Source organism: Pelophylax lessonae (genome assembly GCF_965119305.1).
Source record: "Pelophylax lessonae genome assembly, chromosome: 1".
Taxonomy (NCBI): domain Eukaryota; kingdom Metazoa; phylum Chordata; class Amphibia; order Anura; family Ranidae; genus Pelophylax; species Pelophylax lessonae.
In genome coordinates this window covers 374,511,895-374,533,949 of record NC_138768.1, presented here as the reverse complement: position 1 = coordinate 374,533,949, position 22,055 = coordinate 374,511,895, and the positions used below count along the sequence as shown (strand labels likewise).

General features: G+C 46.6%; 1 protein-coding gene across 1 annotated transcript in view; it reads right to left on the bottom strand.

Annotated features, from left to right (window-relative positions):
* Nucleotides 1-22,055, bottom strand: part of DMRT1 (doublesex and mab-3 related transcription factor 1) — a gene marked incomplete at both ends in the record, with an annotated part of 156,550 nt that overhangs the window by 118,501 nt on the left and 15,994 nt on the right. The window contains one exon of the mRNA XM_082245066.1: nucleotides 20,944-21,127. Within this exon, the coding sequence (XP_082101192.1) occupies nucleotides 20,944-21,127 (184 nt within the window). The remainder of the gene's footprint in view (nucleotides 1-20,943; nucleotides 21,128-22,055) is intronic.

The following is a 22,055-nucleotide window of genomic DNA, read 5'->3' as shown; positions in this document are numbered from 1 at the left end:
TCCGGCTTCGTTCGGGACTTCAATGAGCCGGCGGACGTGTCGGCTGGTTGCTCCGGTCTCCCGGTGGGACGAGAGACCCGGGCAGAGCCGCGGAAGGTGGCGGGAGGGGGGGGGGTAAATTCCCTCCCGCTCACTGGGCTAACAGCTGAGTGGCTGCTGAGCCGCATTGGTTGTTATCTCCTGAAAACCGACCGCCGGCTCTAGAAAACGGTACCGGGTGCTGCCTGCAGCTGCAGTCATCATCCTGGTACAACCACTTCTGCAAGCCAACATACAGGTACGTCGGAAGTGGTTAAAGTAGCACAGTACCGTATCACATAAAATTGCCATGAAGGGGGGTAAACCTTTCGGAGCTGAAGTGATTAAAGAATAACTAAAGGAGATGTTTTTAACTTCTGGATAGAGTGGAGATGGATTAGAATGCCTGTCAGGCTTTTATTGCTGTCTGTTTCCCCGTTAGGGAGATTCACCCTCTCTATGTGTCTTGTTTACTATTATCATTGAAAGTGAAAATAAAAGAAAATCCCAAATTTTGGGTTGCCCCCAGAAAAGACTGACAGGGTTTATAACCCTCTCTTTATCCAAAACGAGAGAAAAAAGTTTTGCTTATAGTTCAAATAGACTGTGCAATTTGCAAGTTGTTCCAGAGCTTAGTACATGAGGTAAAGGTGCACTTTACAAAGAATACCCAATCACATGCAAGGAAAAATATTGTATTTTTTACTTACCGTAAAATTCATTTCTCTGAGTCCACCGACGGACGTAGCTGCTGCTTTAAATCATAGACGGAAGGGTAATAAGCCCCTCCCACTAGGAGTGACAAGGTAGAGCCAAAGGCTTTGACATGCCCAGGGGGCCGGGGTCCCTGGGTTATTACCCCTGGCCTCACCGTTGCATCCTCAGTTTAGTTGCAAGCAGTGAATAATAACCAAAACCCAACTCTTCAAAGAAAAGAGGGGTGGGAGCTACGTCCGTCGGTGGACTCAGAGAAATGGATTTTTACGGTAAGTAAAAAATCCCATTTTCTCTTTCATCCAACGACGGACGTAGCTGCTGCTTTAAATCACAGACGGATGGGATGTCCAAAAGCATTAACCACTGAGGGGTGGGGAAAGGACAAACTTAAAACAATGCAATTCCCACGGCTAACAAAGCCAACTATATAACATGGAGCCCAACAAGCAACAACTGGGGCTCAATTGTAGCAAAACCATAAAGGAGAAGGAAAAGTAGACTGCTCCTTAAATGGCGGCCTGCAAAACCTTGCGGCCAAAGGACGCATCCGAGGATGCTAACACATCCACTCTGTAAAACTTGGTGAACGTATGTACAGACGACCAAGTGGCCGCCTTGCAAACCTGCATCACTGATGCCTGATGGCGGAAAGCCCAAGAGGCACTCAACGCCCGCGTAGAGTGAGCCGTGACAAAGGAAAGGAGGAACCTTGCCCTTAAGAGAATACGCCTTCACCACCGTCTGTCTGATCCATCGAGAGATGGTCGCCGCAGACGCAGCCTGACCCTTACGGTGTCCATCCGTATGCACAAATACGTCCGACTAACGAAAGGACTCAGTAGTCTCCAGATACACCCGTATCGCCCGAACCACATCCAAGTAATGCAAGGCAATTTCCTTAGGATGTGAAGGTTTTGGACAGAGTGATGGAAGCACTATGTCTTTGTTCAGATGGAAGCCTGAAACAAAGTTAGGAAGAAACAACGGATTAGGCCGTAACACTACCTTATCCCTGTGTATTACCAGATAAGGAGAGCGGGAAGATAGTGCCGCTAGTTCAGAAACCCTGCACGCAGAGGTGATAGCCACCAAAAAGGCAACTTTCTGCGACAAGGCGAGCAAGGAAATGTGTCCTTTGTTCTTGAAAGGAGAATACTGAAGAACCGATAGAACCAATTTAAGAACCCAAGGAGGTAACGGAGACCTCCTGGGGGGGAGCCAAATGGCGAACCCCCTGAAGAAACATACGAATCAAAGAGTGCGTAGCCAAAGGGTGTTGGAAGTACTCAGCCAAGGCCGAGATCTGACACTTAAGAGTGCCCAACGGGGGGGTGTTGCCGACGAGTGATGTGAGCAGACGTGTCCTGCAGTAGCTCCGCTGGTATCCTGCTATTCTCCTGTCGATCTCAGCCATCCTGTGCCCGATTTACCTGCAATTTTCAGGCTTACCTCTCCACGCCTTCTGCCTGCCGGCCGTGCCACCATTTCCATCCGGACGGATGTCCTCCCGCGGCACGAAATCCCGATCGGCGGCGGACCCTGGTGGCCAAGATGGCGGCGCCGCGACCCGCTCGGCTAAGGAGAAGCAGAAGGAGGCCGCAAAGCGCCTGTTCGCAAAGCCCCCAGGTAAAGACCTTGCTCCCCCTCCCTGTCAGGCTGATGTGGGGGATGTGGATATGACCTCGGGAGACTTGGGGGATGCTGGGCCTCTCCTGTCGCTGGACCCTGGGCCCTCGGCCCTCTCTGAGGCGGGAGCGGCGCTGCAGTTGGGGCCTACCTCCCCTTCCCTGACCCTTGATTCGGAGCCCACCCTGCGGGATATCCTTTCAGCGGTCACCACTGGCAACGCTAACATCGCTAGACTGGCTGGAGAAGTCCAGGGCATGAAACTAGAACTGTCCCTAGTACGCCAGGACATGCAGAAGCTGCGGGATCGCACGGCTGCATTGGAGGGCCGGGTCAGTACTATAGAAGATGAGTGGCAACCATTGCAGCGGGATGTTCAGTTTCTCCACTCTATTACTACAGCTAATGCAGCCAGACTGGAGGACATGGAAAACCGCTTGCGTAGGAATAATGTGAGGGTGGTGGGAATCCCTGAAAAGGCGGAGGGGAAACACCCTGTGGACTTTATTGAAGCATGGCTGCTGACCACCTTTGGCAAGGACTCCTTCTCCCCTATGTTTGCCGTGGAGCAGGCCCACAGGATCCCTGCTAGACCTCCTCCGCCGGGAGCCCCCCCCCAAGACCCTTTCTATTCAAGCTGCTCAATTACAAGGACCGTGATGTCATCCTGAATAAAGCAAGAGTCACTGCTGACCTCTCTATAGATAATGCCAGAGTCTCTCTGTACCCTGATTTTTCTGCTGAAGTGCAACGCAGGAGAGCTAAATTTCTGGATGTTAAGAAGAGGCTGCGCAAACTGAATGTGCCATATTTCATGCTTTATCCTGCCAAATTGAAGGTGGTGGCGAATGGCTCGACCCAATTCTTTGACAACCCCCAGGCCGCTGTGAACTGGCTGGATAGGGAGGAACGTCATCTAGCCCGGCAGGTACCCCCCTGAGTTTGGGGACGCAGTTATCCTTTACTGGCTTGAGTTTCAATCTACGGTGCGGAGCACTGACTGTCCGTTTCCAAAAAGTTTTTTTTCCACAGTTGGTGTTTTTTACCCCCCAAAAGGGTATTACATTTGGGATCACCGCTCGGCTGAGCGAGACTGTCGAGTTTCCCCCCAAGGTTGATTGTATGCGGTTCCCTTGCATACTGTGCCCATATCCTGTTGTCCTGCGGGGACATGCTGACTCCGTGGAACGGAGAATGGTTTACTACTGGGCCCTGTTTGCCCCCTTGACTTTGTTTTTTGCACTGCTGCTTTTCCCCCCTTCCCTACCTCATGTTCTTTTTCAGGTGAGACCTCTCAGGCCTAGGACTCTTCCGGCTGCAGGTGGCTGGCGTGGACTGCTCTTCCCTCTCTACCTACTTACGCACTTGGTGCGCATGCTCCCGGAGACTCTGTTTTGGCGGACTATGACTGGCGGTGGGGAGTGGTGTGTCGGGTGGTCATGGAGCTCTCACAGCTTAATGCATTGATCTTGTCTTGGAATGTTCGGGGCCTGGCAGATGGGTTAAGCGTAAAGAGGCATTTGCATATCTTAGGAAGCTTAAACCCACTATTGTCTGTCTACAAGAGACCCACCTGGTGCGCACTTCCGCACATTTGCTACGCTCTCGGGCATTTCCTGTTCAATACCATTCTGTTCACTCCTCGTATTCGCGGGGGGTGAGCATGTCGGTGTCCAGGGAGGTGGCTTTTGCGTGTCTGCGCAGCAGGGTGGACGATATGGGGAGATTTGTTTTTTTATTATGCAAACTTAATGGTTTTCTGTGTATTTTGGCTGCTGTCTATGTCCCTCCACCCTTCTCCCACGAGGTTCTCCGTCTATTGGCGCAATTTATGGCGCCCCACCCTGATACCCCAGTATTGGCCGTGGGGGATTACAACAATTATCTTGACCCGGCACTTGACAAATTTCACCCCTCCTATCATGGGCCCGCCCCTATTTCACGCCCTACGGCGTTTGCTAAGTTTTTGACGGAATTGGGCCTCAGAGATGTTTGGAGGGACAGGCAGGCCACCACTAAATGTTATTCTTGCTATTCGGCCACTCATGGAGGACTGTCACGCATTGATTTGGCCCTGGGGAATGACTCTATGAGGCCCCGGGTGACTGATTTGGCGTACGAACCTCGCCTGGTGTCTGATCATTCCCCGCTTTGGGTTAGGTTTTCGGTTCCGGGCTCGGGGACTCGTGGGCTATGGCGGGTGAATCCGTTCTGGCTGACGTTGTTCCCTGAGCCGGATCCGATTGCACCGGCCTTGGAAGACTTCCTGGCTGTTAATCGGGGTTCTGCCTCCCCTGCGGTGGTGTGGGATGCCCTTAAGGCCTTTTGCGTGGCCAAATTATCAAAGGGATTACTATGGTTAAACGTAACTCTGCACAGTGGGAGGAAACAGTTCGTGATGACATGAAACGTAGGGAGGAAGCTATGATAGCCTCGCCCTCTCCCTCTGCGCAGAAGGCCTGGCTGGAAGCGCAGGCTTTGTATAACTCGGTGGTACTCTCAGCAGCTGAGAAGAAACAATATTTCCTGCAGCAAACGTACTTTGAGGAGGGCGAGAACACTGGGCACCATGCAGGATATTATGCGGACGGGGGTCCTGCCGGATTCCATGAGTGAAGCCATTATTATTGTCTTGCCCAAGCCAGGGAAGGACCCTAGATACCCCGACTCATACCGACCGATCTCCCTGTTGACCACTGACATAAAAATTTTTGCACGTATTCTTGCTAACCGACTTTCGAAGGTCATTGCCTCCATCATTCACCCGGACCAATCCGGATTTATTCCGGGCAGGTCCACGGCGATTAATATATGGCGGCTTTATCTCAATTTGCAAATTCCAGTTGATAACCCGGGTAATAGAGCCATATTGTCCTTGGACGCGGCCAAGGCATTTGATAGCGTCGAGTGGCCTTATCTGTGGGAGGTCCTCTCTCGCTTTGGCCTGGGCGATGACTTCATTGGTTGGGTTAAGGCGTTGTATTCGGCATCTAGGGCGCGAGTCAGGGTGAATGGGGAACTTTCTTCCCCGTTCCCCCTGTACAGGGGTACTAGGCAGGGGTGCCCTCTGTCCCCCCTGCTGTTTGCACTGGCGATAGAGCCGCTGGCGGCCCTCATTAGGAGTTCCCCGGCTGTGGTGGGTTTCCGGAGGGGTGACCTGGAGGAGAAGGTGTCCCTATATGCGGACAATGCCCTTCTGTATTTGGGTGACACTGAGGGTTCCCTTAATACGCTTATGGTTCTTATTTCACAATTTGGCTCCTTCTCAGGTTTCTCTATTAACTGGGATAAGTCCATACTAATGCCTCTTGACCCCATACCCAATCCCTCTCTGCCAGCCCTGGGTCGCCTGCGAGTAGCAGACACTTTTAGGTATTTGGGGGTGATGGTCTCCCCGGATCCGGCTCAGTACCTGCGTTTGAACCTGCTGCCTCTTCTAGACAAGCAACGTACTAAGGGTAAGAGTTGGTGTAAGCTACCACTTTCGGTGGTCGGCAGAGTAAACTTAATTAAAATGATTTGGGCCCCCCAGCTATTGTATATCTTTCATAATTCTCCAATGTGGATCCCAGTGTACTGGTTTAAGCGGGTGGAGTCCCAGTTTCGTGACCTTGTCTGGAGGAGGCAGCAGCCCCGTATTAAATTGTCTACCCTTCAGTACCCCAAGGATAAGGGTGGATTGGCAGTACCTCATCCGCGGATGTACTTTCTTGCGGCTCAGTTGCAGCATTTGGCGGGGTGGGGGGATCAGTCCTCGACAGACCCACAGTCCCTGCTTCTGACTAATTCCAGGCTACCTCTCTCAGCGGCGTCCCTTTTGGAGATGGACCTTCCCTCATTGCCGATCCGTGCTCCCACGGCGACCCTGTTGCGTCGCCTGCGGCGGGAACTGCGTGTGTTGTCGCACTCGGACGGATTTTTTGATTTTACGCCATTGTGGGACAACCCGGCCTTTCCAGAGGTTGCTAGGGGTATACGGTACTTTGCCCAACTGTTTTAGGGGCTCTGTGCTTAAGCCATTTGACCGCCTTCAGTCTGAATTTAATCTCCCTCGCCAACACTTCTATCGCTACCTCCAACTGCGCCATGCCCTTCAGGCCCAGCAGCGACTGTCCCCCATAGGACAGGCGGACCAGACGATTGTGAACTCAGTGATTAGGGCTCAAGATAAACGGGGACTGATCTCCCTTAGGTACCAATGGCTTCTCTCGTGTCTACAGGACCCGGCCTCCTTGCGGTGTAGAGCAGCGTGGGAAATGGATCTGGGGGATATTGGCGGAGATCAGTGGGATCAGGCCTTGGAGGCCCTTCCCTCGGTGTCTCTGTCGGCTTCCCACAAACTTTCCCAGCTCTTTATACTCCATAGGACGTATCGTACCCCGGTCCTCCTGCATAAGTGGGGTAGGCGGGATACGCCTCTGTGCCCTAAATGCGATTCCCACAGGGGAGATTTTATACATATGCTGTGGCGCTGCCCGAAGTTGGTTAAGTATTGGACTCAGGTCACACAATGCATTTCACAAGTTGCCCATGCACCTATACCGGTTGACCTTCTGGTGTGTCTGTTGGGCATACTAGATTCGGAGCCGTTTACCCCTGGTGCATATATTATGGTGCATAGGCTATTATACTTGGCCAGGAAACTGATTGCTAACTATTGGATGAGTCCAACGATTCCTACATTGGCACAGTGGGTGGCACGGGTCAATTATATTCTGCTAAGAGAACAGTTGGCGTATCGCCATCGTAATGCAGTCACAAAGTTTTATAAGATCTGGCAGGATTGGTTGGATTGCCTGGGATTAGCACCTGCACAGCTGCTTATGTATCGTATTCTGCAGGCTTAGTTTGTTGGTAGACGTCCTGGCCGTAATGGGGTCTCTCTCACCTGAACTCCTATTTTCCCTTTCTTCCTCTTTCTCCCTTTTTATATTCCCCTTTTTCTCCTTCCCCCTGTTCTACCCATTCTTTCTCCCCCCCCCCCCCCCCCTTCTTTTTACCCTTCTGGGGACTGGGCTCCTCCGTCCCTTTGCTGTGGTGGAGACCTGTTTCCGGTATCTCTCTATCTCTTGGATTCTGACATGGGTATGATGGCTACATACTGTAGGTATAGTGCTCTCGGGGGGTGTCACTTCTTACACTGCTGATGTGGGGAGGTTTCTTCCTGCACTTATGCTGAACCCTGTTTATCCTGATACGTTGCTGCTTTGGTTTATGTTTATATCGGCTTATAGGGGTCCGGTCTTCTCCATTATCTTAATACCACTGTGATTATTGCTGTTTTTGTATTGCTCTATGCTATTTTTTTTTCACCAAGAGATGTGACCCCTGCGAGGGTGCGGTATTTTTCAACATGTCTGTACCCGATTGTCATTGCTGTGTATGTTTCCACCTGTTCCCTCCCCTTCTCTGTTTTTTTCCCTTTCTGTTGTTTTTAATAAACACCTTTTGGATTTAAAAAAAAAGAGTGCCCAACGCCAAACGTTGGTCAACCCCTTTCTGTAGAAAGGTCAGGATCCTGCTGATAGCAAAGGATCTAGGATGCAGCTTTAGCCTTCCACGTACGATGATAAATCTTCCGAGAAGTGGACTTCCTAGCCTTGAGTAAGGTAGGGATCACAGAATCGGACAGACCCCTGTCCTTTAACACTTTGCTCTCAACAGCCAAGCCGTTAAAGCCAGCGACTGTAAAGCAGGATGGAAGATCAGACCCTGAGATAGAAGATCTTCCCGCAGAGGAAGTGTCCATGGACCTGCGACCTTCAACCGAATCACTTCGGTGTACCAGGATCTCCGGTCCGGGGTCAATCGGGAGCCACCAGAATTACCGCAATCCCCTCCAACTCGACCCTGCGTAGATAAAAGTTTCAGCGGAGGAAACGCATAAATTAGCCCATACTGGCTCCAGGGAGCCACCAGGGCGTCTACTGCATCAGTCAGAGGATCTCTGGACCAAGCCACAAACTTTGAAACTTTCCTGTTTTGTCTGGAGGCGAACAGGTCCACATCCGGGGTCCCCCACCGGAGACACAGCTGGTGGAAAACCTGTGGACCACTCTCCCTGATCCAAGGTTTGATGACTCAGGTACTCTGCCTGCCAATTGTCTACGCCGGGAATGTACACGGCGGATATGGCTGGGACGTAGTCCTCTGCCCAGCGCAGGATCACGGCTACCTCCAGAGCCGCCAGGGCACTCCTGGTGCCCTCTTGATGATTGTCATATGCCACGGCCGTGACATTGTCGGACTGGACTTGGACAGAACACCCCTTGAGATTGTCCGTCCAGTGGAACAGGCTCAGCTTGATTGCTCTCAGTTCCAGAACGTGGATCGGGAGCTTGGACTCTTCCAATGTCTAGGTCCCTTGAACATTCAGGGTTCCCAGCACTCCCCCCAACCGGTCAGACAGACATCTGTCGTCACCACCGTCCAGAATACTGGAAGGAAGGATTTCCCATGGAGAAGATTCAGAGGGCTGAGCCACCAATTCAGGGAGTTCTTGGATCTTTGACTCAAACAAATCAGACTCTCCAAGGATAGAGGATCCTTGTCCCATTTGACAAGGATCTCTTGTTGCAAAAGTCTAATGTGGGTCAGAGCATCCTCCAAAAGGGGTCTGTGTCGCCGGCGACCATATCGGCCTCAGAATCTGAGGTCTGAGATGAGACAGGCGAGGGCCGAGGGCGTTTCTTAGTAAATGCTGCCGCAATAACTTTGTCCATTTTTCTGGACATTTCCTGCATCACAGACAATAAAGTCACATCATGAGCATCAGAAGCGGGCCTCAGCGATACATCAGGGGTCGCAGACAAACTTGAGGAATCCATGTTAGACATACTGTATGGGCAAACAGTAGGATTGCACAGTAACAATGTAAAGAGCAGACAGGGAAACGGGGAAACACCGGAAACCTGCACGGCAAGGGGTTAAACAGAAGCTTCTCCTGAAAACAGAATCGATTGCCTAAGAGGGAGCAATCCGACCCCAATCGCTAAATATTAACGCCCCTGAGGCTAAGTGAGATTACAAAGGCACCACAGGTCCCAGCAAGTCCGCCGCTACCGGCGTGCACTGCGCCATAAAGAGGCGATCGCGATGCACGCAGCGCTACTCCGGGGGATAATCCTAAGCCCCCTAAATGCCTGAAACCCCTCTGAAGATGAAAAGGTGAAGGCCAGGGTAATTAAACGCCTCTAGAGTGGTTACAACATGGAGAACACAGCAAGGTCCATCTGCAGCATGGAGAAGAGAAGGTAGAAGGAAACGCCCCCACCCACAAGAGCCAGAAGCTCCTGTGCCGTTTTGTCTCCGGCTCCAGCAAAATGGCCACCAGCATTACAGTGATAGGGATACACAGGCAGGCTGCTGAAGACTGTTAAGGCTGCAGGCCATGGCAAAATGGCGGCTTTGCGCTGATGAGCACATGACCTCGGGCCTAGTGAGGCCTACCCTAGTAACAGGCCTGAGGGCCCTGGCGGGGGTCATCCCAGGGGATGAACCCCCCCAAGGTAGCGGCATTAGGCGCAACCATGTACCCCCCTCCGAGGCCTCCCCCACCATCCACTACACAGTATAGCACCTGAGGCGACTTACATAGGGGACCCCCACTAAAAGTGTCCAGGGGGTCCGGAGCCCAGGGTAGAGAGAGGTCAGGGTAGGAGGGGAAGGTCCCAGGTGACCCTCATAGTGGAGGAGGGTGGTAGGAGGTATGGGTACCCGAGGGTCCTACTCACCTATGGAGGAGCCCACGTCCGACCCAAGGCAGCTAACCAGACAGGGGGACTGTACTTTCCGGACCACGATGCTGAGGGTGGGCGTCCGTTTAAGAAGTTTAAAACAGAGCTAGGACAAAAAGGTCCCAGCAGGCAGCTAAAAACTGGAGATGCAACGGTGAGGCCAGGGGTAATAACCCAGGGACCCCGCCCCCCTGGGCGTGTGAAAGCCTTTGGCTCTACCTGGTCACTCCTAGTGGGCGGGGCTTATTAACCATCCTTCTATGATTTAAAGCAGCAGCTACGTCCGTCGGTGGACGAAAGAGAAATATGGATTTTTAATTCATACTTACCTGTAGAATCCACAGAGTTATAAATCATAACATATGGGTTATATAGCCACCTATAGGTGAAGGACACTGGCAACCAATCAGAATTGATGACCCCCTATATAACCCCTCCCATACAGGAAGTACCTCAGTTTTGTAGCAAGCAATAAAAGACCCCATAGAAGAGGGGAGGGACCTCTGTGTCCCATGATGTACTTCAAAAAATGGATTTTACAGGTAAGTATGAATTAAAAATTAATTTTTCTTTTCGTACATCACAGGACACAGAGCTGGTAAGAATCATAACATAAGGGACGTACCAAAGCAATGCAAATGAGGGGAGGGGGACACCAAAAATGACCGCCATCTGACCCTTAACAGAAGTATTACACCGCCGCCTGCAGCCCACTGCGGCCAAAATCAGACTCCTCCTGGGTCCCAACACCCACTCTATAGAAACGAGTGAACGTATGCACCAACAACCAGGTCGCGGCCTTGCAAACCTGAGCTATAGAGACTTGATGATGATGTGCCCAAGAGGCACCTACTCCTCTGGTAGAATGTGCCTTTACAGGAAAAGTTTGAACCTTTCCCACTAAACCATACGCCTGGGTAATAACCTGGCGAATCCAAGAAAAAATCGTAGATTTAGATGCTGCCAACCCCTTTCTGGCGCCTTCTGGCAGCACAAACAAGCTCTCGGTCTTACGAATCTGAGCTGTTTCCTGTAAATAAAATTTAAGTGCACGCATTTGGACACAAGTGCATGCGTGAGGATCTGGAAAAAAAGAAGGTAGTATAATGTGCTAATTCAAATTAAAGGCAGACACTACCTTGGGGAAAAATCTGGGTGAGGACGTAAAATAACCCTATCTTGATAAAATATCAAGAACGGCTCTTTACAAGAAAGAACTGCTAGTTCCGATACCATTCTAGCCAACGTTATCGCGATCAAAAAGACCATTTTCTTGGTCAAAAGAACCAGGGGAGCCTGCCCCAGAGGTTCAAAAGGCTGTTTTTTGCAAAAATGCCAACACCAAATTTAAGTCAAAGGACACAACGGTGGCTTCACTGGTGGAAGCAAACGCAATATTCCCCGAATGAAGGTTTGAATCAACGAATGGGAAGCGATCGGTTCCTGGAAAAAAAAAAGATAAAGCTGAAATCTGCCACTTAATCATGCTCAGGGCTAATTTCATATCTACCCCTGCTTGCAGGAAGGATAGAATTCTCCCGATAATATATGTGCGGGGATGCCATTTCCTGGCTTCACACCAGGCAATGTAGGACTTCCAGACCCTGTAATAAATATTTCTAGAGACTGGCTTCCTGGTGTTTATCAGTGTATGAACTGCGGGGCCAGACACAACCTGCTCTTCCAAGATTAAGGCTTCAATAGCCAAGCCGTCAAATTTCGAGACTGCATAGCTGGGTGGAATATCGGACCTTGAGAGAGCATGTCCAGACGCAGTGGAAGGGTCCAGGGCCTCGTCACTGCCAAACTTGGATTAGTGCATACCAATTCCTCCTCGTCCAAGCCGGAGCTACCAGAATTACTGGTTTCCCCTCCAGCTGGATCCTGCGCAACAAATGCGATATCAGCTGTACCAGAGGAAAGGCATAGATCAGGGAATACTCCTCCCAAGGAGTCACCAAAGCATCCACTCCAACTGTGAGTAGATCCCTGGTCCTGGACACAAATCTCTCCAATTTGTTGTTGAGCCTGGATGCCAACAGATCTACGTCAGGGACCCCCCCAGCGTAAGCAGATCAATTGAAAAATCTCAGGATGTAAAGACCATTCCCCCGGAAACATCTGTTGAAATCTGCCTGCCAGTTCTCTATTTCTGGAATGAACCCTGCTGTCAGGCATGGCAAAAACTTCTCGGCCCAGGACAGGATAATATCCACCTCTTTCTGGGCTGATCGACTCCTTTTGCCTCCTTGATGGTTGACATAAGCCACGGCTGTGGCATTGTCAGATTGCATCCTGACAGGGTGACCCCGAAGTCTAGGCATCCAGAGTTCCAGAGCCCGACTGACCGCACAAATTTCCAAAAAGTTGATGGGGAGACGACTCTCTACACAAGACCATTTCACCTGGACAGTGGCTTTCTCCAGAACCACTCCCCAGCCAGAGAGACTGGCATCTGTAGTCACCACCTTCCAGTTCACTGGAAGAAAGGATTTCCCCAGATTTCTGGTCAACAACCACCAATTCAGACTCTGTCGTACTCTTGGTAGCAGAGATATGGTCCAAGGACTGAATTTTTCCATTCCCCGCAGACAACGTTGTTCTGCAAGAGTCTGGCATGGAATTGAGCATAGGGAATTGCTTTGAATGTGGACACTATCTTCCCCAGTAACATCATGCAAAGACGTATAGAAGGAAATCTTAGTCTTACTATAGACCGAACCTGACCCTTCAGGCCTGAGACCCTTCTTGCTGGCAAGAATATCTTTGCCTGTACCGTATGGACAAGAAGCCCCAGGTATTCCAGACGCTGGACTGGCTATAATACTGACTTTGCTAAGTTCAGTATCCAACCCAGACGTTCCTCTGTCGTACTCTTGGTAGCAGAGATATGGTCCAAGGACTGAATTTTTCCATTCCACGCAGACAGAACATTGTTCTGCAAGAGTCTGGCATGGAATTGAGCATAGGGAATTGCTTTGAATGTGGTCACTATCTTCCCCAGTAACATCATGCAAAGACGTATAGAAGGAAATCTCAGTCTTACTATAGACCGAACCTGACCCTTCAGGCCTGAGACCCTTCTTGCTGGCAAGAATATCTTTACCTGTACCGTATTGACAAGAAGCCCCAGGTATTCCAGACGCTGGACTGGCTATAATACTGACTTTGCTAAGTTCAGTATCCAACCCAGACGTTCCAAAAAATGTACTGTCTGAAGGATATTTTCGACTTAGAGCCAACGCAGATTGATCTATTAGTAATAGATCGTTCAGATATCCTATTACAGATATCCCTCGGGACCTTAGAACAGCCAATACTGGAGCTAGGATCTTTGTGAACACTCTTGGAGCTGTGGCCACGAACTGGAAATGATGGTTTCCATTCGCAAAACGAAGGAATCTTTGATGGGTCTGAAATATAGGCACATGAAGATATGCATCCTTGATGTCTATGGATGCTAGAAATTCCTCTCCCTACAGGGAGGCTACGACTGAAGGAATTGATCCCATGCGGTAAGAATGAACGTTCAGAAACTGATTCAGCGCCTTGAGATCCAAAATAGGTCTCACATCCCCGTTTGGTTTGGGGATTACGAATAGGTTTCACTAAAAACCCTTGAACCTTTCGTCTTCTGGAACCTCGGTTATCACCCTCTGAGCTCTAAGCTGGTCCAATGCCTGAAAGCGAGATCTTTCTTTTAGGGGATCTGTTGGTATACTTAACCTCACAAACCAAGGATGCGGGAACACCTGAAATTCCAGCTTGTATCCCTGTGAAATGGTGGAGAAAACCCAGTTGTCTTGAATTAACTCCTCCTATGCCTGAGAACTACAGGGGCCTTCCCCCCACCCAGGCGAGTGGGGGTGCCCCTTCACTGAGAGGGCTTAGAGGAAGACTTGGCTGATCTCTGGGCCCAGGGCTTTTTCTGACCTTGCCCCGAAGGCTTGGGTCCGGGTGCAGACAGTTGAGGCCGTCGCCACTGCCTGGAATTGGAAACACTGGTATTATGTGTGCTGGGGATCTTTACAGGTAGCAACATACTCTTTCCCCCCCAAGATCTTTTGGATATACTTGTCCAGATCATCACCAAAAACGCATTCTCCCTGAAAGAGGAAGCTAGCCAGTAACGTTTTACATGGTAATTCCGCAGACCAGCTCTTTAACCAAAGGATTCTGCGAATATATACTGTCATCAGAGCAAACCGTGACATTTGCCTCATGGAGTCTGTAAGAGCATCTACTGCGAAACACAAAGTGTGAGGTAGATCTGACAGATCTTCCATAGACTCTCCTTGAGAAGGAACTGTCTTGGCCACTCGCTTTATGCGGTCTTTCAAAGACTGACACACTCCTATGGCTGCTACTGCTGGTTGTACTTCAGAACCTGTAACCGCATAGGAGGCTTTCAATAAAGATTTCAAATTTTTATCCGCTGGATCTTTAAAAACCTGGGCATTATCCACAGGACAGGTTAAATTCTTATTAACCGAAGAAATGGCTGCATCCACAGTGGGAACATTCCATCTCTTAGAAAATGTATCCTCCATAGGATATAGCAATAAAAACCTTTTAGGAGGAACAAACGTCCTATCCGGATGATCCCAGTCATTATACACTTCTTGCTCCAAGAGTGGATGCATGGGAAATGACCAAGGATTCTGAGGAGGGCGCAATGAGCCTAGATAGGAAAAAGAGGTTTCAGTTGTCTCTAAGGGCGGGAGATTAAACTCAGCCCGGACCATCTCAGCAAGAGACTGGATAAACAATCTCTGGGATTGAGAGGCTGATAGAGATTCCTCTGACTCTGACTCCCCGGAAGTGGAAATTACAGTTCGACCTTCAATAGGGTCGCCCTCAGCTACCTCTTCCACATCCTCTGCCCAATCCTGAACTGATTCAGGGGGCGGCTCAGGAGAGGGGAAGCTAACTCGCTTCTTTCCTCCATGTGGTGCTGCAATCATGTAAGCAATCCTACCCTCTAGGCTGGCTAATGCCAATGCCAAATCGTCCTTGGTAACATAGACTGTGGCAGAAGTACACGGAGTAAATACTATGCCTGACAACCGTAATGGCTCAGATTGGCTAATTGCCTCTGGCTTATCAGGAGGAGTAGACACAGTGGAAGCACGACTAGAACCTTCAGGGCCTCATAGTGCCCTTTCCAACTGTGCTCCCTCCTGTCCTTTTTTGGGCAGACATTGTTTTATAGCAAGACAAACTTGAGGTACTACCTTTAAAGTGTACTCAAGGTCTGTGCCAAGCTTATACAGCGTAATGCGCACAACACGTATTACCTAAGATACAGGACATATTAGTGCCAGTAACATACACCCACAGTGACTCACGCAAGCCAGCTGCTGCTGCTCTGTGACCCTTTCAGCCTGTGACAGAGGCTAGTGTGTTGGAAAAAGTTCCTTGCAGAACGTGCCCTTTTACGCATGTGCGGCGTGGTGTCCACATGCACGCCAAATCACGTTAGACAACGCCCACCACGTGGCGTACGCCTGTACTTAAATGCGAAGATTCCTGCGTGCACGAATAGCCTACGCCATAGACACGCAATCCAGCAGAGGCATACATGCAGACGCTTATGCGTCAGGGCGAACACAGCAAACAAATGGGGAAGAGAGTAGTTTAGGCTGAATCTTGTTTGTTACAGCTGAAACCTTTCAGGTAATCAGCTCAGGGTAAGAAACAGTGTAACAATATGCTTTAAACAGACTTTAAAAATACTTTGCATAAACCTGCTACAATGTAATTACAAGCAGAAATACACTTGGCACAAGTCTCTGTAATCTTATTAAAGGGAACAGTGCAAAAAAATATTTACAATTTTGCAATTTTTAATCTTTTAAGGTTTTTGTTTGCTGTGTAAATATTTAAAATTGACTCACTAGTCCTGCCACAGGAAACTGCTATAAGCAAGAATCCAATCTTCACTCTTCAAGGTGAGCATGGTCTTAGAGACCTTCAAGGACTGGGTCCCCTATATAAGAGGGACCACAGCCTTGGACCTGTAGAGCACCCTGCACGGAGTGCCTTTGGGGTTTGGTATTCCAAGGGTTCGGATCCCAGGGTCCAGCACCTAAAAAAGGACAGCCTTACAGGCAAAACCTTGTATCTGCTTTCCGTGGCTCGGGTACCATCTTTTTAGTCCATTGACTGTTTTAGATGGATCCGATAGCTAACCCCTTAGATCCAGTGATCTTTATTTGGGGTATGATAGCATAATCTACTTTCTTCTTCTTTGAAACATAACAAACATGTGGAGCACCTCTCCACAGCAACCTTCACCTTTTAAAAACTGGCAAAAAAACTGAGGTACTTCCTGTATGGGAGGGGTTATATAGGGGGTAATCAATTCTGATTGGTTGCTAGTGTCCTTCACCTATAGGTGGCTATATAACCCATATGTTATGATTTATGGCTCTGTGTCCCCTGATGCACAAAAAGCAACATTATTTCACTTGCACATTGGATGATGGAAGTCAGCAGAGCTCACCCTCATTTACTAAGCTCTGGGGCAACTTCACTTGCAAAGTGCCTAGTCTATGTGCCTTTAGTAAATCCACCCCATTCATTTAGTAAATCCACCCCATTACATGTAGTAAAATATACTAATTTTTTCCTGTAATTTCCCCATTTTTTTAGACTTGTATTGTGTATATACAAGCATATACATCATTCTTAAAAAAAACCTCCACATTACTCCAAACATTATACAATGTACATTCATATCATAATGGTCTAATCCCTTGTTAGAACATATGTCATATGTAGTAGAGATACTTTACTTTTTCACAATTATTTTTAGATATCTTCCCACTGACAAGTTCCCAATAAGTGATATCATTGATCTTCTTAGCTATCAGTAAGGGTGTAATTCTTCCCAATGACCACAAGTGTAAGGAGCATTCTTCCCACTGACCATCATGTATCATTAACATATATATATATAGTCATTTTTAGTAATGAGGGCACATACAGCAATAAAAACCTTGGATTTTTGTAAAGAGCAAGTAAACCCTCCTCTCATAAGGCTTACCTATAGGTACTGTAAATATCTCCTAAACATGTACAGTTTAGGAGATATTTACCTTAGATGCATCCAGTGACGTCACTGGCGCATGCGCTCTGAAGGAACGGCCGCTGGCCCGTCATAGAGGTAAGCGGACGGCACGGCGGGGGCTCGTTCTAAGGTAAGTATTTCATAATGAGCTAGTATGCGATGGATACTAGCTCATTATGTCTTTCTCTTACAGGTTCCAAGAAAAAAAAAAAAAGGTTGTATGGGTTTACAACCTCTTTAAATACTTCTCAACCCTATCGGAAAAAAAAAAAAAACGTTTTTTCCTTAAGGCTACATTCACACCTGAGCGTAGCGTTTTTCGCGCGTTTTTTACCGCGATTTTACCGCGATTTTTGCGGCGTTTTTTACCGCGATTTTACCGCGATTTTTACCGCGATTTTTGTGCAGGCGTTTTTAGATTGAATAGAGATCAATGGAAAACGCCTGTAATCTGCCCAAAAAGAAGCTCATGTACTTTTTTGAGCGTTGGGCGTTTTGTATACAGCGTCAAAACGCTCAGATGTGAACAGGGGCCATTGAAATGAATAGGATTTGTCTTGTTGGGCGTTTTGAGAGCTGATCCTAGAGCAGAAAAACGCCCCAAAAACGCCCCAAAACGCCTAGATGTGAACGGAGCCTTAGTTATACTTTAAGTAAATACAAAATATTTTTTCTAAATGTCAAATATTGAAGGAAAAAAGTATCACAAATTCCACACACATATATACCCTTCTTCATATTTACATATGTGTGTGAGTTTTAATACTATTTTCTTTCAATATTTGATATTTTGAAAGATATTTTTTATCTACCTAAATTAACTTAGTTGTCTTTGATACAACACATGTGTCCTGTGAAAGCTGCTTTCCTTTAACTAGTATTCTAGTCACCTTTTTTCTATTGTATTAATACATATGCTGCAGGGACTGCAATGACTTAGTGAGTTGGCAGATTTCTACAGTTTGAACCATTTTACTTCTTTATTAGCAAAAAATACTGTCAGGGGTTGTAATTCTTCTGCACTGTATATATTCCACTGGCTATTGCATGAGATAAAATACAGAAAAACACTGCATATTTCGATGAAATACCGCATGCCTTATTTTAGTAGCGTTTTTTTTTTTTGTGAATGCCCAAAAACTTTTGAAAACACTATGAGCTAACTTACTGCTAATTTTAAAGAGTAAAATTCTGCTTGTGAATGGAGTCCATTAACATGTGAAAATATTTTTTTTTTGCAAGCTATGGGCGCTTTCCATATCATCCTATGCTCTGAATGTAGAACTAGTATTGTTTTAAGAGTAAAATGGTACATCTAAAAAATAAACACCAACTGGGTCTGCATGTATGTATGTAAATATGTGGCCAGACTATGGTCATTCAAGTCTTAAGCGGGCCATACAGTACATGCAGTGTTGCTGTTAGAAATCATGGGGCCTTATACAGCTTCCTGACAGGGGCCCCCGCAACCCTGCCTCCACCCCTCCAAGACGTAGCGGAACATTAGCACTGATTTTATCTGCCTACACCCCCCAAAAATGAACAATGTCCCTCCTCTGCTCCCACCTCCTGTTGATGTGATAGGGGTCCAGGGAAATGTAATTTAAGCCCTGGCAAGCAAGAAGAGTAGGAGTGTGGTCTAGTAAAAATCTATTTATTAACCTTCCTAGCAATATTCCCGAGTGTGACTCGGGGTAAGATTTTAGTGCCAAAAGCGGTAACCCCGAGTCACACTCGGGGTAGCGCTAAGAAGATCGCTGGATGCTGGAGGAGGTTTTACTTACCTTTTCTCCGGGATCCAGCGAAGACTGCGAGCGGTGTGCGGCGGCGGAGCTTCCTCCCGATCGTCTGCGAGCCCCGGCTTCCGTCTCCGGCGACGTGATGTCCGCCGGGGGGTGGAACCGGCCGCAAATTCAAATGTAAAATGCACCAAACACACTGATACCGTTCAAAATAAAATAAAATCACATTACATTGCCCCCCAGTGCCCTTTCCTGCAGTTTTACTGTACTTTTTATGTAAATATATGTATATATATATACATACATATATATATATATATATATATATACAGTATATATATATATATATATATATATATATATACGTATATATATATACACATATACATTATATATATATATATATATATATATATATATATATATATATATATATACACACACACACATATATATATATATACGTATATATATATATATATATATATATACATACACACGTATATATATATATATATATATATATATATATATATATATACACGTAATTCTTGTGAATGAGCAGCCCAAACCAACTGTATACATTATATATATATATATATATATATATATATATATATATATATATATATATACGTATATATATATATATATATATATATATATATATATATAATATATGTATACATAATATATGTATACATAATATATGTATACATACATATATATATATATATATATATATATATATATATATATATATATATATATATATATATATATATATATATATATATATATATAGTAAATGTATACAGTTGGTTTGGGCTGCTCATTCACAAGAATTACATGCAAAATAATGCTACCGCTTTCAGCACCTAAAATCCAAAAGAATCATACTGCCAGGGAGGTTAATCTAGGCAGAAATAAACAATAAAACTGCCCTGGGCCCCGATGTTTAGCTGATGAGGCCTGGGCCCAGTACAACAGGACCAGTTGTACTGCCTTATCAGCAGCCCTGCATTCATGAATCGAAATTGGGCCATAAGGGACCAGCAGAATTTTGAATAATGTATGGGCAAGCTGGTTGTACCCAAATCAATCCTTCAATCGACTTGTGTACAACTAGCCTGTCAGATTTTAAATATATGGGATTACTGCCAGCGGCTATCGCCACTATCAGTAATTATTGCAATCTGACGGCCAGGAAGACTTCCCACTGGCAGAATACAATTAGCACTGCGGGAGGCATTCCCCCATCAACACAGTCAGTGTCAACGGTTTTCTTTCCTTCCACCATGGGATGTGTGTCTTCTCTACTCCTTCCCCTCTACCCAGTGGCACCAGCTATGCCAGTTCAGGGCTCGCAGATGAGCAAGCAGATCCTGGGATACATAGCTGGGGGGGGGGGGGTAATTCAGAGGTTTGTCGAACCCTGGTTAAAGTAGTATCATATTTAAAAACACTAACAAATTGAAGCCAAACTTCAGCTCACACTTTATAATCAGTTACAGCAAACAGTTTTTTTCCTTTTAGGATAACGTTTATGCATGAATAAATAGAAGCTGATCATTGTATTGTATCACCTATGCCGGTGTTAAGTGGTTTGTCTAATCCATGTAAAGGGATACATTCTGCTGGAAAGCTTGTGCTGTGAAAAACAACAGACATGCTGGCTGGATCACCAGATGAAAATAGAAGAAAGAAAGCCTAAAAAAGGAAACTGATACAGCCATCACATACAGCCATCACAAGCTTAAAGTTTGTTGATTGACCCAGCACTGAACACATACAGCAGCCTCTGCACTTTGCATTTGTGGTATATACAACCCTCTCTATTCTGTCTCTGGTATTGTCCACCAAACAAAATAAATGTGCTTGTTGTAAATACATTCACAGACCAAGTTTAGGAATGCTAAACGTAGAAGTACTTAGTCCGCTCTGGACACAGACTATGTTCCACCACTTTATATATGGGTCTGTGAAGTGACCCTGGATTCAGCTAACTGGTGCATTTGCCTGTATCTGTTACCTGAAAGGCTGGGTGTGCTCACACCAGCAGTGGCACTAGTCGTCTGGTTGCAATTGTTTTCCATCAGAAGGCAGGAATTTCTGCTCTGGTCCCTTTTGACAAGCAAGTCACTGGCACTGGGTAGAGGAATAGGGTGGCTTAGTCCTAGTTCCTCTTCTTGGGCTTGCTGTCTGCGTAAAGCAACCTGGAAAAAAAAAAAAGGAACATCAAAAGAACAACTTAACTTTTTGCTAATAGCTTAGCTAACGTTTCCTCCTACATTTCTTAAATTTTGAAACCAGGGTGGATTTGATTTAAATCAAGTCGATTTAAATCACAATTTAAATCACGATTTAACCGCTTCTGGACCAGAAGGTTTTACCCCTAATGACCAGACCATTTTTTGCAATACGGCACTGCTTTACTTTAATTTACAATTGAGCGGTGGTGTGATGCTGTAGCCTAATAAAATTGATGTCCTTTTTTTCCCACAAATAGAGCTTTCTTTTGGTGGTATTTGATCACCTGTGCAATTTTTATTTTTGCACTACAAACAAAAAAAACAGCGACAATTCTGAAAAAAAAAACTGTATTTTTCACATTATGGTGTACGTTTAGTAAACTGAGAAGTTTTCTCTCAGTTCACTTCTCGGCAGTTCTCAGAGAAAAAATATCTCCTCTGGCACCCAGTTTAGGTGGCCCAGAACTTCAATTCTCAAAGGGTGATCAGAGGAGAATTTTGTTCTCTGAAAACGGCCGTGATCCCTGTATAACTGGGTGGACTGCCTGTAATCTCACGAGATTTTGTGAGATTACAGTGCCGCCAAGTTTTAAAAGTGAAACCAAAGTTTAAAAGCACTCGTAATGACATGTTCTGACACATGAAAACTAACTGAATATCTATCGATCTACACACACACACACATATACAGTATATATACATATATACATACAGTGTATATATATGTACACACACACACACCAGTACATACACTATATATATATATATATATATACACACCAATACATACAGTATATATATATATATATATATATATATATACATACACACACCAGTACATACAGTATATATATATACAGTGGGTACGGAAAGTATTCAGACCCCCTTAAAT